The following is a 17,700-nucleotide window of genomic DNA, read 5'->3' as shown; positions in this document are numbered from 1 at the left end:
GGAGGAGGCAACTTGTCATGGAGGAGGTGCCGATCGGGGACGAGGCAGACGTTGGGGAGGATGCGGTGGTCGGGAAGGAGGCGATAGTCGGGGAGCATGCGGCGGTCGGGGAGGATGAGGACCGTCGGGGAGGATGTGGCGGTGGGGGAGGAGGCAGCGGTCAAGGAGGATGTGGCCTGTCAGGAGGAGGAGCGATGTTAGGCTTAACAGAGCAAATGAGGAGAGCGGCTAAGTTGTTGGATATATATATAGTAGAAGCATCAGTGCCAGTTCTAGTTTCTAACCAACACTGATACACGTATCAGTGCCGATTAGTAAATGAGGAGAGCGGCTAAGTTGTTGGATATATATATATATAGTAGAAGCATCAGTGCCAGTTCTAGTTTCTAACCAACACTGATACACGTATCAGTGCCGATTCTATTTACTAACCGGCACCGATAGTTGAATTATCAATGCCGATTACTACTTATAATCAGCACTGATAATTATTTTCTCCCTGGAAATATTCTTCTATTGTTAAATTCGGTTGAAAACTTGAAACCAAATTTGTTGGGTTTGCATTATTATCGCCTATATGATAAAAATACTTGCATGCATGAAATGTGCATCGAATTATCTTTTTTATTAATAAGTCTGTAATTTGTTAATACTGTAATGAAATTATGAAATATCTAGATAAAAAAATGTGAAACCAATTCTGTTAATCTTCATTTTTTATACTCTTTACAAGAAAATCAATGTTAACCACTAATTCTTGGTTAACATTGTGATTTTAACTATTTATATGATTTTCTCCTATTAATCAAATTTGAATTCTAACCAATTCAAGCATGCACAAACTTAATAATATAGATTTCAAACCAGAAAAAAGAGAGGTGTCACATAAGTCTAATTGCCTTGTCCGATACTCAGATCAAAACTTTGAAAAAGTTACTCTTCACCATACATGTCCTCGATACAAATTCCAGAAAATACATGAAATCTGCTTTCATTAAACAATTAATGCTTCGTTATGGTTACGGCGTATGTAGGTAGCTTCCTCAGTGTTACCAATGAAAGGTTGTTCGAATGATTATTCTCTATATATGACGAGTTTGAGGTCCATGGTAGTCATACCATACTTATCGATCTTGACTCTCCATAGGAGTCTAACCATTGGCACCAAAACAGAGGGGCCATCAACTCGCCATATTCAAGCTCCCAAATCTCCTATATGAATCAATACTAGGTATCTCCATTGCCAGCATGGTCATAGGCATCAATATAGATACCGCTATTTTGATTAGTGCTCTTGTTTTCTTGTACTCTCATATAAAATGTATAGCCGTTAATCTAATTGTATGTCTAGTCATGCATTTAGTGTATCTTCCAGGTCCACCCATCCATTTAGTGTATCTTTTGTTTTGCCAGATATGTCTAGTAAGGTACCAATCAAACTATTAAACGCATTCTTCTCTACGTGCATGACATCGATGGTGTGTCGGACCATAAGATACTTTCAATAAGGCAGCAACCAAAATATTGGTATCTTTTTCCACATAGGAGCATGTTGCCCAGCTAGGATTTTTGTACTATCTAGCCCCTTTCCAAGTAGAACTCTAAGGGCCTTTACCATCTTAAATACCTATTCTCCAGTGTGAATCTTCGGAGCTTGAAGATGTTCCATTTTCCCATTAAAAACTCATTTATTCTTGCAGTACGGGTGATGTTTGAGCAGGAGTTCGTCTTGCCCCAACAAGTACGACGAGAGTTTCTTCTAAGGAGGAGACTCAAGCTTGCAGATGAAGTTTTATGAAGTTTGGGAGGAAGGAACACCACAAATGTATTGATAGTAGAAAAATAGATCGGTCTGGAGGGAGTATCACAATGTGGTTTAGTGCTTGGGCACCTCTGTGTCCTGTGTGTTGCCTTAAGCGTTCTCCTTGTGACCTCTCCTCCCCCAGATGACCACGACCCCCTATTTATAGGACGGTACATAGCTTAATGTACAAGTTATCACGATGTACAAATATCTAGGACCTGACCAAATTACTGGGCCTTATCCTGGTAACTACTGTTTACCATGCATAGAGGATAAATATCTACCATAGTAACTATTGTGATTCCTGCACTGTGAGGGGTGAGCCAGTTGCCAATTGCGGCCTGGCGCCGCGCTGTCAGGGGTGTTAGGATAACCTCCATTGTACTGGGGTGTCAGGACGGCCTACACTAACCTCGATATTTAATGCCGATCACTTCCTTGCAGGCAAAGGACAACCGGCATTCCCCTTCTGGCCGATCTTTCTTAAGGCTTGATGACTCACCCTGTAGCCTTCGGAAGCCTGCCCGAGATCGGGGAGATGGAGGCTTTGGGAGGCATGGCTCTGGGAGATGGACGTTGCGGGTGGCATGGCTTCGGGAGACGAAGGCATCGGGGGCATGGCTTCGGGAGACAGAGGCTTCGGGAGGCATGGCTCCGGGAGATGGAGGCTTCAGGAGATATGGCTCCAGGAGATGGAAGCTTTGGGAGGCATGGCTCCCTGGGCATGGGCTAGTTGAGCCATGAGGCCGTCAGGGGTCCTTAACAACGACCCCTAACAGTAGCCCCTCTCGAGGGCGGCCAGCGGAGCGGTCGAGCCCGCGGTTCTTTTTCGGAGCAGGGCCTCTAGTGGTCCCTGGCTTTGCCGTTGATGGCTCATGGTCCCTAGTAATTCTTGGCTTGTGTTGGAGGATTCGATCCACTTGATCTAGACTTTTCGTTTGATAACATTGGTGATAAGGGGAATTGAAAGCGCCCTGTGAAGAAAGACATGATTATGTCCTGTCAGGCGGACATGGGAACATGGCGTCTTATGGTTGGGGGCTCACGGGGGGCGGTTCCACTCCCCCATGATTGTAGCCTACCAGGCGAACGGACAGGGCATGCGCCTGCTCTTCGATGGGAGGTAATCTCTCCCTTACCTTTATAAGGAGAGGGATTACCCTGAGCGGCCTTTTCGCCTGTGCCTTGTTCTCGTATGCCCTTTGCCTCTCGTTGTTCTTGCTTTGCGCGTGCGTCTATCGGTGATTAAGGGTGATGGGACGAAGAGGCCCCTTAGCTTCGGCACTGTTAACTTTCAGATACAGCCGCAGTACCACAATGCCTTCCCGGCGAAGGTATTAATGGTCGGTGGTATACCGACTAGGTGCAATGATGGTTTTACTATGACGTAGGCTTCGCATCCCCCCTTCGATCCACAAACCGGGATATTGCATATGTCCCGGAGCCGGAGACTGGGATCACGGACGACCAGTTTACTTCACGACTGGCCCTTCTTCGGAGGGTGGCTGAGAAGATGAGCATGCATGACCTCGTGGAGGAGTTCACCATGTTGCGCATTCGGCTCCTTTAGATGGGCTAGGACTGTGCCTTCGAGCAAGGTGCAGAAGAGTGGCCAAAGATGTACTTTGACCCCCGTCAGGTCTGATGAGTCCTCTTTGTTTGTCTAGTTTTTAACCTGCGGATGTGAGCCTCCCTTTTATTTTAGAGAGCTACCTTTCACTGGAGCATGTGGCAAAGATTGCAGAGGTGATCCTGGGCCCACCTACTCACAGTAAACATCACTCATTAGTGATGGGTTATAAGGACAACCATCACTAATGAGTGAGCCATTAGTGATTGGTCTCATAACAACCCATCACTAATGACTTAACATTAGTGACGAGTTATAAGGACATCCATCACTAATTATTTAACATTAATGATGGATGATTAGGATACTCGTCACTAATGACATATTAGTAATGGGTGAAAACTAAGACCCATCACTAATGACTTGTACAAGAAGAGATCGACTTTCAGAATAGAGGCATGCATGTAAACAAAGAATACTTCAATAGATCCCATTCAATAAAACTGAATTGAACTTCGATGGATGACATCCTAAAGCAATGTCAGGATTTAGCAGCCGCCTTCACATTCAACAACACAGATATACATCCAGAAACTTGAATTTAACTCAAGTCAGTCATACAATATAGTTATGCATACATTACGTACTTATCCAAATATCTATACATCGTTACACTTGAGCATTTGCCGAAGCACGTAATCTCTGATATTTAACATAGTTGAAATATACAATATTGTATCCTAGTACTTCATCAATATACAGTAACGCATGAATTAGTGCACTCTCTTTTGTTTGATATGGATGACCCGATGCTTTACCACAGATAGTAAATAATATCTTATTAGCTAATTCATTTTCACTTAAATGAAACCTTATATTAGCCTGTAAGTTACATTTAGCAGTGAAGTCCACTTCGGGGCCATAAAAGCTTAACCCAATATACTCCATGGCTTGATCTAAGATAGCATGAAACCTAATTGTCGCAAAGGTGTCACCAAAATATCCTACATGCAATGAAAATAATACATGCTAACAATCATGTATATCAAAACAACCGGATTACAAATTACTGCACCATATTATATTCATCGATAGTTGTAGTCAGGATCTCACTGATCGAAGCCAAATCCTCTTCACCCTCCTCAAGCACTTTTATTCAAAAATAGTTGTAGTCAGGCAATAAGAACACATGCTCCTCAAGCACTTTCAGGCACCCATCAATGATGTTTTTTTCGGAATACAAAGAAATTGGTGATGCATTACCACAGGCCCTAATAGTGATATCCCCACTACTTTCTCCCCTTTAACATATGTCAAAAGAGATAGATAGCTTCACAAAATTCCTTCCATCTAGAGTGGATTGCACCAAACGTACAGTATCACCTATCGCAGGGACTACCCCTTTGAGCCATAGGATCGGTTTCAATACTTACATGATAGGATGATATGAATTGAGCCTAATGTACTATAAACTCAATTAAATTGTTGTGTTCTAATGAGTCTTACTATGAGCCTAACAATAAGGCAGAAAAAGAAAAGAGGTTACTATGCTCGATCTCAATTATGGACGGTGGGGGAGCGCCACCGGGGGAATGCCTAGATAGTGTACGCCTGGTGCGTTAGTTGATGGAGTAGTTGTCGGGATCCATCCTAGTCCACCATGGCCCCCCACCACTACCTTGATCCATCGTCCTAACCCTAGCGGGTAGAGGGGGGCGGCGGTGTACGTCGGGCTGTGGCAGAGGGAGGAGGATGGCGGCAGCATCGACAGTGAGGTGCGAACGGCGACGACGGTGGGAGGAGGAGGTGAGCGGAAGTGAGCGGAGATGAGAGTGGTTGAGAGAGAGAAATGGACGGATAAGAATGGTTGTGCAGATAGGAGTGGTCAGCGAAAAAATTAGTGACGAGTGATAATGACACCCATCACTAATGAGTCAATCATTAGTGATGGTACAACTAAGACCCGTCACTAATTACTTTAATATTAATGACGAGTCTCATAAAGACAAGTTACTAATTACTTTAATATTAGTAATAACAATATGTCACTAATGAGTAGGCTACATTTAGTGATGGGTATTAATGTGACCCGTCACTAATATCTTTAGTGACGGGTCATTCGTTCGCCGTCGCTAATGAACCCTTATTAGTGATGGATCTTGACCGGATCCCAGCCCAGACCACACATTAGTGACAGGTCGGCACTGGATCCGTCACTAATAGTGCACTAGTGACGGGTACTGACGAGCTGTTACTAATGGTGCATCTCCTTGGATGGTTTCTTACATAGTGCATCACATAATATTAATAATTTTGACTTTTTTTAAATAATACAAGGAAAATAATTTTCATAGCCCGATGACATAAACTAACTAGATTATACTAATATGTTTCACATAAATATTTTTAATGACATAATGAGGATATGTAATATTGATTGTAATAAAGAGACTAGTGAAATGAAGAAGAAAAGAAACTAGTGTGGATTCTAAGTTTATAGTAGAATGTTTGATAGTTCATAATATACTCATATACAATGGATGGAAAATACATTTATATGAAAACTTTAGCTCTTAACGAGATCTACAACTTTCTAATTGATAATTTTTCCATTTGAAGTCAGTTAGATGTTCAAATAATTGTCCAAAGATTTAGGAGAAAAAGTAAAAAATTAAATTACTCTATAACTATCAGCTACAACTATAAAGTGAGATGGTAAGGAACCTTTACGTGATTGGTGAGTTCGAGGTTCACCTCCCACAAACCGCACTCATGCGAAAAAACAAGTGACTTGTGACGGGATGGCCTGAGTGAATTTTTTTCCCCTCAAAAGTAATCATTATCCCAGTCGATTCTAGACGCGAACCAACTACGAAAATGATTGATTTTCATAGTCATGCTTTGTTTTAGTTGGTTCGGAAACTGATTGGAAAAATATTTTTTTAGTAGCGTGAGAATATTGGCTCCAACACTTGTACTTGTTTGCTTACAAATTTGTGCCAATTTGGTTCTGGGTGGTTATTGCGGATATCTCAGTGATGTAGTTGGCTCCATTTTTCTCTCTATCTCTCTATATTTGGGCGCAAATATGAAACTACTTTCCATGGATGGCATGGATTTGCTTGCAAATATGCAACAACTTGTTACCTCGGTTTTTCCACCGATTTGCTGACTGATTTGAATTTGCAAAACTTGCTCCCAAATTATACAGAGTTGCGCATGCAACAACTTGCTTTTCTAAAATTGGATGAATTTGCTTGCAAATAGGCAACAACTTGCTCCCTGAAATTTTAAAATATTTTTCTGTTCATGGATTTTTCAATATAATTGTTATGATTTTGCTCTAATTATGGAATATGTTCTAAATCTATTATGATCTGCTTGCATGCTTCTGCTTATATACCTGGAATGGATAGGGGAAGAGCAGATGGATTTTTATAAAACTTTTTCTTTGTTTTTGCCACACATTAAAGTGGACCGCAGAATGACTGCTAGAAGTTTGGATGTTATCCAACCCAAAAATGGAAAAGGGATGCGTGCGTTCAGACCATTTATGCAAAAATTAGGTGTGCATACCGAACGACTGGTTCCCACACGTTCTGAATCTAGTAGCATGAGTGTTAGATAACACTCGCCGCACGGCCACGTGCTCATGCTTACTAGGCCGTAGGGCGCTTGTTTTCTAGCTGGGCTGGGCTGGGATGTGATTTTTTTCCTTCCCAACTCGACGATCTACCAGAGGCCGAGCTGGATGAGGAATGGACACATCGCTCATTGCCTCATTTTGTTGGTGTAGGGCTGTAGGCATGTTTCTTCTGTCTTTGAGGGTGACACCGTTTAGCAAGAGGCATGATTTTGGGCGGTAGGTGCTTTGTTTTGTAACTGAGCTAGCTTTTCTCATTTATGGATGAGGAGATATACCTTTGGAACTAAATAAAGAGAGGTGAGGCATGAACGTTTGCTAGGGAAAGGATATAGCTGGAAACCTGCAACTTTGACTGACAATTTCTATGCTATATATAATATAATTGCAAAATCCAACAAATTTGGAAGTACTTCTTAGGAAAATCTACACGAGTTTTTTTTTCATGTCTCCAATATAAGTTAAAAATAAATTAATAGTTTATGTTTAAACAGTTTGACATTGGTACACATTGTTCAGGGCAAAATTCCGCGCTAATCTTTACGTAGTTGCTCAGGTAGAATTGCACTGCAAAAGTGAGGCGTCTTTTTGTTTTAGATATATGGTCGTTGACCCTGGCTCCGTTGGAGGCATTGCGGGAGCCAGGATTCGAGCCTTGCCCGGCCGGCTCCTCCCTTGGAGGCAGTTCCCAAAAGTGACACGTCTTAACGATCAAAGTTCGTGCCTATCTAGAAATGAGTCAATCAAGCAAATACAATACGGTATAAGTAGGATCGAAAATGGTAAGAGAGAGTGAATAGATGTCTCATCAAACTTTTGTATTGTCTTTTTCTATTTTCTCACCTAACGTATCTAATAAAAGTACGGAAGCAAGAAACCTAGAGAAATAAGAAAAATCAAAATGATCATGAAAAGACCACAGTTCCACTAGATAGATCTGAAAACTAGGTTCCATGAGAAACCAATCCAAATATCATCGCTCATAAACTCTTGCAAATTGAATGAAAAACATTTGGATCTAAAGAAATGAGATCTTAATGAAGAAATTCTTCAAGTTGATAGATCTAGAGAATAGGGATGGTTCAAGACCAACTCATATGTGATTCTTATCCCTCTAGCAACAAGAATAACAACAAAACAAGATTGAAAATTTCAGCTTTCAAACAAAAATAAAAATTGCAACGAAAATAAAAAAACTTGCAACTAAGCAAGGGAGCCAATAGAGGAAAATTAGAAGAAAATAAATACAAGCACAAGAGGAAACATAAACTTCATTTCTTGCAGAGGAACACTCTATATTTAGTGGATTACAAAGTATTTTTCATACAAAAGCTTTCACCTAATAAATAGGATAAGCACTCCTCTCTCTCTTTCCTAAAACTCTAGCACACAACTCTCAAATGGATGGCTCAAAGAGCTCAATCAGCCCTCCCCTCTATTTATAGACTAGGTTCTTTCACCTCTAAGTTTTCTATATTGTTCCTAAAATGCTACTCTCTTCTAATACACTCCTACCTATCACCGAATGTATTTTCGTCCATTTTTTTCTTGTTTGTCGAACGACCGTGACGCTTTCATGACTTAGCTTCGTATTGACGCAAGCTTAGCGATGATGCCACGTGCACTTTATACTTTCCCACAAGTTTGAGATCAAACCACGATACCGCCTCACACGCTTCTCAAAGTATGACTCACCGCCACTTTCTTACACCTTAAGCAAGCCACCCGATATCGATGCGTGTACTCTGTCTTACGATTTTGACCACAGGTAAGTCTCTTCCTTTCCTGATCCCTAAACCGCCTTGTCACTTGCACCAGCATCCCTTTCAATTTACTTTATCAACACGTTATCTTCATCCGTCTTTTCATACTTTACCTGCTCTCCACGTGCATAGCTGGGATCACCATTGACTCCACCCAGCCTCTATGATCGTTCAGCACCAAGCACCTCGCTTAGCCCTGATCATCCCACTATCGACCTCCAAGTTACATCCATCATATATACATCATAAGAGAAGCACAAATATATCTCCAATTCCATCTCGAATTAGGCAAACTAAAAATTCTCTATTGAAGAATTTATCCTAGAAAAATTGTGAACATTGGATGATCCGGCGTGTATTTACCTCTGATCACTGAACCATCCGGTGCTTGTAATTCTGACTCCACTGAAAATTTCTTGAAAAATCCTTCAACGAAGCATCCGATGTACAATCCTCCAGTACTGGATCATCTGGTGAGTGCAACCCGCCAAGACAAGTCATTTTACAACCTTTCTAGAATAAATACTCCGATGAGGCATCCGGCATTCACATCCTCCATCACCGGACTATCCGATGTATAGAACTCCTGAACTCTGCCTCATGAAATGCTCCATAATACACAGTGCCTTATCGTCAGACCATCTAACATGTGCAAATTCTCCAGTGCCATATCATCTAGCAAGTGCAAATTTCCTGACTCAAAGACAAACACTCCCATTCGAATATCTTTGGTTAGTCTCAAACATAAACAAATACAATCATACTTATGTAATACTAAAGATCATCAAACCAACTCAATACACTTATCAACCGCTCATCGCAAATAAATTAAGCATATATGTCAACTTGATTTCTCCGTAGCTCCAAAGTCCCCACTTGATTAGAACTAGACCAACAACAAGAATACGAGATCGACCCGTTAACCATGTGAACGTTGGACCCGATCGAAAAGGCATTTCCCTACCAGAACCTCACGTGCATGCGTCAGTGATGTGCCAGAAGCCCAGAACCGCAGCTTCATTATCGGATCGGCAGTCGGCCGCGGCCGTAAACCGATCATACTATATAGATAGATTAGATATATGAATATGCAGGTGTGTTCGTTCATATCATATGCTATACGCCCCGGCCGGCCCGATGCGAAGAATAAATTCCTACACTGTGGACTCTGGTTGGGGAGCGGATGTTGCGGATGTCGCGCAGTCACCTAACACGTGATCATCGCGCGCTGGCAGTGTGGTGCGCATCCACTCGATCCATCCATGGCCACGGGAAGAACAATCGGAGATACCTTTGCGTCACGTAGAAATTACTAGCATTAGTTACTTCCCTCCATTCTTTTTACTTGTTCTGAATGATGTGTGCCGTGAACATTTAAATTTTCTTAGTATAAATATACAAAAGATATAATTACATAAAAACTATACTATGTAGCCCACCGCTCTCATGGCCTTAGTTGGGCCTGTCAACCTCACCGCTGTTGTGCTCCGGCAACCCACTTTTGCAGATTTTTATCAGCAAAACTACAACCACCGCGGCGGAGCTAGGCTGTCAAGCTCTAGCCATAGTCGTAGAACCCAAATCCCCTTTAACCCCTTTGGATTTATTTTTTGAAGGTACACAGAGTCTAGCCCGCCCAGAATATGTGTCAACCCAGCCTTGTGGTGTGCCCCCATTTCTACCCCTGCCTACATTGACGTGTCCAAATTGCCGTATTTCCCACCATTGTGCACACTGTTTATGGGTCATACAGCGATTTCAACATTACCAATTAATTCTACAATCTACATATACCTGGTGAGGCTCTCTGTCGCCACGAGAGGGTCCACAGTGTAATCAACGGTGTCATGTGACCCCTATGATCTTTGGCAATAACCTTCGTACACCAGTGACTATTGCAAGGTTATTGCTTCGGACACTAGTGGCTCAATTTTCTAGATCTGACGTCACCTCAATCGCTCCAGGAATGCCCAATGACAAGGTTTTAGTACAGTGGACTCTGGAGCGCCACCGGCGAGCCACCATGACTATCTGCCGGCCAGTTTGAAATCTGGCAGGAAATCAGGCATCCATGGAATTATCAACTCTAAAATTAATATAGTAAAGTATGTGCCTGACGCTGAAATAAGATTATGTAGATTGGAACCAGGCCAATCTCCCAAGTCAATCGTGGGGCAGGTTGTTGGAGAAACGGTCCGCATCGCGGGGCCTGCGGCTGCCGCAGCCGTTGCGCGAGCCTCAGCGTTGGAATTTCTGGCGCTGGTCGCGCGGTTCGGAGGCAATCCCATCTGCCGTTCTTGTAGCTCACACGCATAGGCCGGGGCTATAGCTACCCCGGACTTTCGCGAGCGTCTCGCACGAGCTAAGAAGACGTCAAGCGAGGAGCAGTAGTGACACGACGGCAATATTCTGTTGCGCACTGCCGTGCTGCATGGACGGCGATGTATTGGTTAGAGGGCTGCCATCTCGCTGCCCCTCCGGTGGTTAATGCGCTTCTTGTCCTCACTCCCTGGGTTTCAATTCTTTCAAGCGTGCGTGGGGCAGCTAGCTATAGCCTACACAATTGGCTTTAAGGTATGCATGGAGACGTACGTATATCGGACATTGTTGCAAACTTGTAATATGCATGTGGCTCCTGATCGCGAACAGTCTCCTCCTTTTTGTGTTCTTCTGAAGCTCATCAGATGACATGTCAGTAGGACCTGCCAATGCTGAAATTAAATGCATCTGCAGAAGAATACATTTTTGGAAAAATTATAGGCCTATCGGCCTGTATTCTCAAAACAAATTATTGAAAACTTTATGTTACCCCAATTATTGGAAGATTTCAAAAGTATGCCCAAACCTTAAAGTTCCATGGAGAAGTACTCCTAGCCTTCCTAGGTAGAGTTTGACTCTTTCTCTGTCCCCATCTCCCTCCGTTCATGAAACATTTTTCTGAAATTCAAACATCACTTTAATTTGATATCACTCCTTCCTTTAATTCATGAAGGATAGAACAATCAGTGACATACAGTTCATGTATTTTTCCTACTATTGTGGATACCAGTCTAAATAAATAGAGTGATGACGGACGGTAAGGTAGCGTAATAGCAACACCCTCAAGTTTGAGGTGAGCCGGGGGTTCGACTCTCCCTCCCGTATTCCCTTTAAAAGCGTCCAATGAACACCGAGTAAGGGACTCTAGTCTAAAAAATTAAAAAAAATAAGTAGAGTGACGGTCTTTAGTTAACTACTCTAGAAGGGAGTAGGCTCCAAAGGCTATAGAGAATCCATCGTGACTGAAACGAGTTTATATTGGGTGTCTAGCACCTGAGGAATGAATCCTCTATTACAACCGGGGCAAAGTGGGAGTATTTATAGCTCATATCCACCACCCGTAGATTAGTACCGGGAAGCCCTCATACGAAGGCATGCATCTTCCATGTGGTACAATGGTCACTCACATACAAAGTCCTTCGGTCTATTTACAGTATAGCCACAGTACGGCCGACGCGAGCTAATAGGCCCCTTCAAGATGAACCCTGGAGAACGCCTGACGTCCCGAAGTACATCGTGGCGGAGGGTCAGCCTTCAAAGATTCCCGTCGGTCTTTTCCCGGAGTAACCCTTCTACTGCAATCCCGGCCGTCTTCACCATGTAACCCGAAGCTAACCATGAGCTCCGTTCTACCAGAGACATCGTCCTTCGTTGCATTCCGTCGTGAGTTTTATCTATTGTTGTCTTTCCGGCCGGGGACCAAGTACCATTCCCCCGGCCAAGACGCAAACGGCCCTGAAGGAAGAGGCTGCATGCTCATACTTACTACTGCCAAACAAAGAGCATGCAAATAATCAAGGAATGGCGCTTTGATCAGCTCATCTAATGTATTTAATTTTTCTTCTTTTTGTAGCGGATTTTTCTTGTCTTTTCTCACATGTCAAGGAAATGTGCGAGATTTACTTCCATGCAACCACTGGATTAACATTTAACTCAATGGTTTACATGCTTGTTGTACCGCCGCCTCCTCAGTGCAGCCCACCGCCTTTATCTGTCCTTGAATCTTGTGATCCCCTTGCCACAGTCCGCGCCCTCCTTCACACAATACGTATTGTAAGACCCAGCGCCACTCTCTAAAACCCAGTAATATATTTATTTATGGTTTTAAACATATACTTTTTTACTTTATCCCTATATTAGGATACTTTCCTACGCATTTGGACAATAGGTGACTTAACTTGAAACTATTTTTGTAGGTTCCAACACAGCTTCGTTTTAGTCGGCTTAATTCATCATTTTGATGATTAAGTGCAGATACTGACTAACACAATATGATGTACAAGGCCCCGAAAGTTGAACATATTCTTGCGCAACATAGGCCAGAAAACATGATTTTTTTAATTTCCTTGAATTTGTATAATTGACTAGCTTGGCTAACAGAAAAAAAAAAGGCAGCTTCCTGGTAAATTAGTTTCCAAATTCAGGGATATACATACTGGGACAACTAAACACAAGTTCAAAGAACATTTAGAGCAATGTTCTCACGAATATATGTACTGAGTCCACTCGATACTGGACACAGCGCTGTAATCTCAGTCAAGAACAGAATTTGGTGTCTACGATAAGTGCTAGATATTGTAATATTGGTTTTTATAAAATACTTTAATGAAACTAAACAAGTACTGCTTATTTTCTGTACCTATGGAAATATATTTTAGCTAAGGCCCCAAAATCGAACAGAGATCTTGTGTATATCTTCCAAATACCAAGGTCATTCTTCAAAACACAGAATAATTAATGTTTTAAGTACAAAAAGGAATAGTTGTATATATCTCTATTCTAGTGTGTTATTAATTTTATTCATTTGGTGTTGTACACAAGATATCTATATGTGTTTTATCTCATGTTTATTAAGTTTATTTAATTACTGGATATATATAAACAAATAAATGCAGTTTCATTTGTAATTTCATGGAAATATTATTTGTGCTAATATAAGTCCATGAATGAACTCAATGTGCTATTTATTTTTCTGTAGTTACATACCAAAAAATATTAGTACAAATTTTCAACATAACACGGTGAACCTGTCGATTTGATTACATTGAGATGTATGTGTGGAAGTACTTACAGCACGCGAGTTAGCACTCTAAAATCGGAGTACTAGTGTCACTAGACTGGGATAAGTAGAATGAATATCTCAATGAATTAATTCTTGAGCATAGTAAAGTTTACTCTAGTGATTTCATTAAAAATAGTTTAGTCTAGTGTTTCCAATACACTTAAATGCTTACATAGACCAAATTAACTTAAAATTAATTATCTCGTTTATGAGGATACTTTATAATGATCATAATCGGCTGTTCGTATATTACTTTGTATATGAAATATATAAAGGGTTCTAATCCAATACACACTGATTTTCTGAAAATAAGTAAATTGAATTCAGAACAGATTGTCATTAAATTTTAAAGAACGCAATATGAGCACAGTAGCGAGTGAGGAACTATTTGACAAGTTATTTCAGGACTAACCGATTGATGAGTAGATATGTATTTCTTTTTGCATTTTATATGACATTACTCTGCAGTGATACCAGGATAAAAAATGAACTGAACATGCATGTGACTATGCATACATGGAGAGAAACAATCCCTATCTAAGTGCATGTCAATAATATATGTATTTATATATGGTCTGGAAGTATGGTTAAGACCTTATTTGATAGAACTCTAGCTCTGAGATCCATATAGGATTCGAAGTATGTAGAATAAAATAAAGTTGTTTAAATATATGTTTTCAGTCCAAAATAAGAACACGATATCAGACTCTCAATCTATCTACAGCTCTAGCTTTAAAAATTTCTATAATTAAAAATAACCAGATTCAAAAATTCTTAAAGTTGTAGCTTTACCAAACAAGACCTAAATTAAATTAACAGTCTTATTACTTAATCTCATGGTGCAGTGTGCAAGTTTTGGAAGGCCTTGGGACAAGTACTTGAAAGATCTCACTCCAATGCCTTGATCGACATGGTCAGATCCAAAGTACTCAGCCCCATAGCGGCCATCTTGCTGCTGCTACCTGTCGTTGCCTCTAACCTCACGGCATCTCCGCCACCGTCCTTGTTACTGCTGTCGCCACCCAGGAGTGACAGCGAGAGCGAGAGTGGCAGCTTCTTATCGCTGCCCACCTCCTGCTCACTTATCGCAGTGCTTATGCTCTTCCTCTTGGCCTTGTCGCCGTCTGCTCCCATGTTGGGGCTCAAGCATAGCTGCAAGTCCGGCGTCCAGCCGTTCTCCATCGACGTCTTTGTCCTCTTCGCCCCGGTTCCAGTGTGCAGCTCGCCGATCACTTTGGTCGGGGCCTTGGACTCAAGGTGCTTCTGCAACTCCATGACAGCACAAGTCGTACATCATCATAACTCCAGACCAAGTTACAAATGAACGTGTCAATGCTATAGACAATGAGATGTACCTCGAACTGGGCACCTAGGGCTTCACTTGTCACCACAGGATCGGACGACGACGTGTTAGCGTCGCCGTTGGGGTGGTAGCCGTTGCTGCCGACGACGCCTCTCCACCTAGACAAAATATGGTGATTGCCCAGCGCGAACCTCGTGGGGGTACTAGCCAACACTGTCCTCGACAGGGGTTGGGAGCTGCTACCGATCCAATCAGTGCTCCCGGCCCTTCCGCCGTGATTGGCAGCACCCGACGACGTCCGGTTAGAGGCGATGGCGTCCCGGACGTCGAACAAATGTGACGTCGGCTTGCCGTCCTTCTTGAAGATCATCTCGTGAATGAGGCCTTTCGCCGGGCCCTGGTCGTTGATGGTGGCAGCCCTCGCCGCCACCGCCGCATGCTGGTTGAACATCCACTGTTGATTCCTACATACGCGCATGAAGGAGAACGATTGATTAGGGTTTTGGCATGATCACCGAACGAGATCGAAGTTGAGCATACATGCTGCCTTCTGATTTGGTTAATTACCTGAAGCTACTGTAGTTCTTGAAGTCAAACGTTTGCATGGTGGCCTGCCGGCGTTGGAGGAGTCCATAAAGCCGGCTAGCCTCCGGTGAGACGGCGTTTGACCCGAAGAACCCGCCATTCTCCAGCAACCTGGAGGAGAGGGCCGAGCCGGCAGCTCGCTGGAAGAACATGTCATGGAAGCGATGGTCCCCTCTCCTCATGTGGAAGTCCATGGGCGAGAAAACTGTCGAAGTTAAGCAGCGCAGGTTAAGGAAATGATCAAGTAGTCCATGGCGTTTTCGATGTATGCTACTGAAGTGATTAAACTAAAATGGAGAGAAAATTGATGTGAACCTGAAGAGATGGCTGCCCCCTCGTGGCCGTACTCGTGGTCCAGCTTCTTGCTTCTGTACATCTGAAAAGTCGAAATGGATGACCAGAAAAAGGTTAAGCCCAACGCTTGTTATGTGAAGGAAACAACTAGCACAACAACTATGTAGTCATGGGAAGTGGGCCTGCTCCTAATCTGCTTTACCTGCAAGTGACTTTTTACATGAGCAATGCTGAGCCCCCTCACGTTCATCATCTGAAGCACCAGCTTTGGGGTTGCTCCTATCGATCAAATTCGAACAAAATTTAGAACACCGATCAATGGAAAATTAAATCGGGAAAAATTGCATGAAGAACAGCAACATATGGGATTACTTACTCTCTTGGCCTCCTAGCCTCTCAACGGCATGGACGAACGCCGTATGGAGATCTGGCGTCCACCGGAGACGGGGGAGCTTGGACCGGTTGTACTGCCTCACCGTCGGCACCCTCTCGCCGCTGCCCTCGGCCTTGCTGCTGCTGTTCATGTCATGATCCTTGTTGCTCTCGGAATTGTGGTTGGTGCTGCTGTTGTTGCTTGAACTCCTCCCCTCTCCTGCAACTTCACTTGTGCTACCTCCATCTTCGACCTCTTCCTCGTTGTCGTCTCCATCCTCGCCGACCTCTTCATCGCTCCCCTCGTCATAGCCCTCATTGAGGTCAAGAACAGCAGGGGGCGGTGCATAGTGTCCCGAAGATCTCCTCTCATCGTCTTCAAGGATCTCCACCACCACCTTCTCCTTCACCTCTCCCATGCCTTGCTCCTCTCAGGAATCCTCTCTCCTCCTCCCTTCTCTATCTCTCTCTACAGACCTCCATGATAGGATTGAAATGAGGTGTGGTTGGAGTAGGAACTGGGAACGAAGAAGAGGGGAATGTGACGGGAATAATAGGAGGGAGGGGAAGAAGCATAAGCAAGCTTGATGTATGAATAAAATATAAGAGCAGGAAAATGGACAAGTAATCCACTACATTGACTAGTTTTCAACAATGAAATTCCATTTCATACCATTTTCTATTGGAAGGGAATTGGGGAGTATACTATTGTAGTATTGTTATTTTGGGCTTGTATAGAGAATGGTGGCTGTGCTAGGGGGTATATAATTGGACGAGGGGAGGGGAGCTGATTATCAATTGCCAACTGGCTGTGGGAAAGGAAGGAAAGAGTTGAGACCTGCCCCTCTGGTTTTATCATATTAATTGTTTGCCCAATTCATGAAGGCTGCAAGAGTTGAAAATTTCTATGGTTTCTCACTATCCACTTATTTCTATTTTTGAGGACACTATTAAGTGATTTGGAATAGAACACAAGTTGTTACTGAACAAGTAAAAATATTGCTAAAAATGAACTACTTAACATAAAAAAATCACAGGAATCAATTAAAAATGCAATAAGAATAAACACATATAATTTCAAATTATTATTGTTTTGAAAACAGAATGAAATACCTGTCGTGTTAGATATCCTTAATGTGAAAAAAGTGAATAAGGATTGTTTCACATTTATATTTAGGAGACATGGGAGAAAAATGTAAATATCACAATCTTCAGCAAATTGTATTAATTTCTTGCTTTATTAGGATATAGCTGTTTTCTTAGCA

General features: G+C 42.5%; 1 protein-coding gene across 1 annotated transcript; it reads right to left on the bottom strand.

Moving 5' to 3' along the window:
• Positions 1-14,308: 14,308 nt before the first annotated feature.
• Positions 14,309-17,214, bottom strand: LOC133930230 (uncharacterized). The gene is made up of 6 exons (XM_062376890.1): positions 16,440-17,214; positions 16,266-16,342; positions 16,085-16,145; positions 15,752-15,974; positions 15,237-15,648; positions 14,309-15,144 (listed from the first exon to the last, which is right to left on the bottom strand). The coding sequence occupies exons 1-6, from the start codon at positions 16,852-16,854 to the stop codon at positions 14,770-14,772; spliced, it is 1,563 nt and encodes a 520-aa protein (XP_062232874.1). The 5' UTR covers positions 16,855-17,214; the 3' UTR covers positions 14,309-14,769.
• Positions 17,215-17,700: the final 486 nt, after the last annotated feature.

The sequence above is a fragment of the Phragmites australis genome, chromosome 10 (genome assembly GCF_958298935.1).
Source record: "Phragmites australis chromosome 10, lpPhrAust1.1, whole genome shotgun sequence".
Taxonomy (NCBI): domain Eukaryota; kingdom Viridiplantae; phylum Streptophyta; class Magnoliopsida; order Poales; family Poaceae; genus Phragmites; species Phragmites australis.
The sequence above is the reverse complement of the archived record's forward strand: the minus strand, read 5'-3'. Positions and strand labels throughout refer to the sequence as shown.

What these genes read in the sequence shown, in the direction of transcription:
- LOC133930230 (XM_062376890.1), bottom strand. Translation starts at nt 16,854, where the DNA reads ATGGGAGAGGTGAAGGAGAAGGTGGTGGTGGAGATCCTTGAAGACGAT. An exon ending in ATGTAAAAAGTCACTTGCAG is followed by an intron (nt 16,146 to 16,265) that starts GTAAAGCAGATT and finishes TCGACTTTTCAG; the next exon opens with ATGTACAGAAGCAAGAAGCT. An exon ending in AAGAACTACAGTAGCTTCAG is followed by an intron (nt 15,649 to 15,751) that starts GTAATTAACCAA and finishes GCGCGTATGTAG; the next exon opens with GAATCAACAGTGGATGTTCA.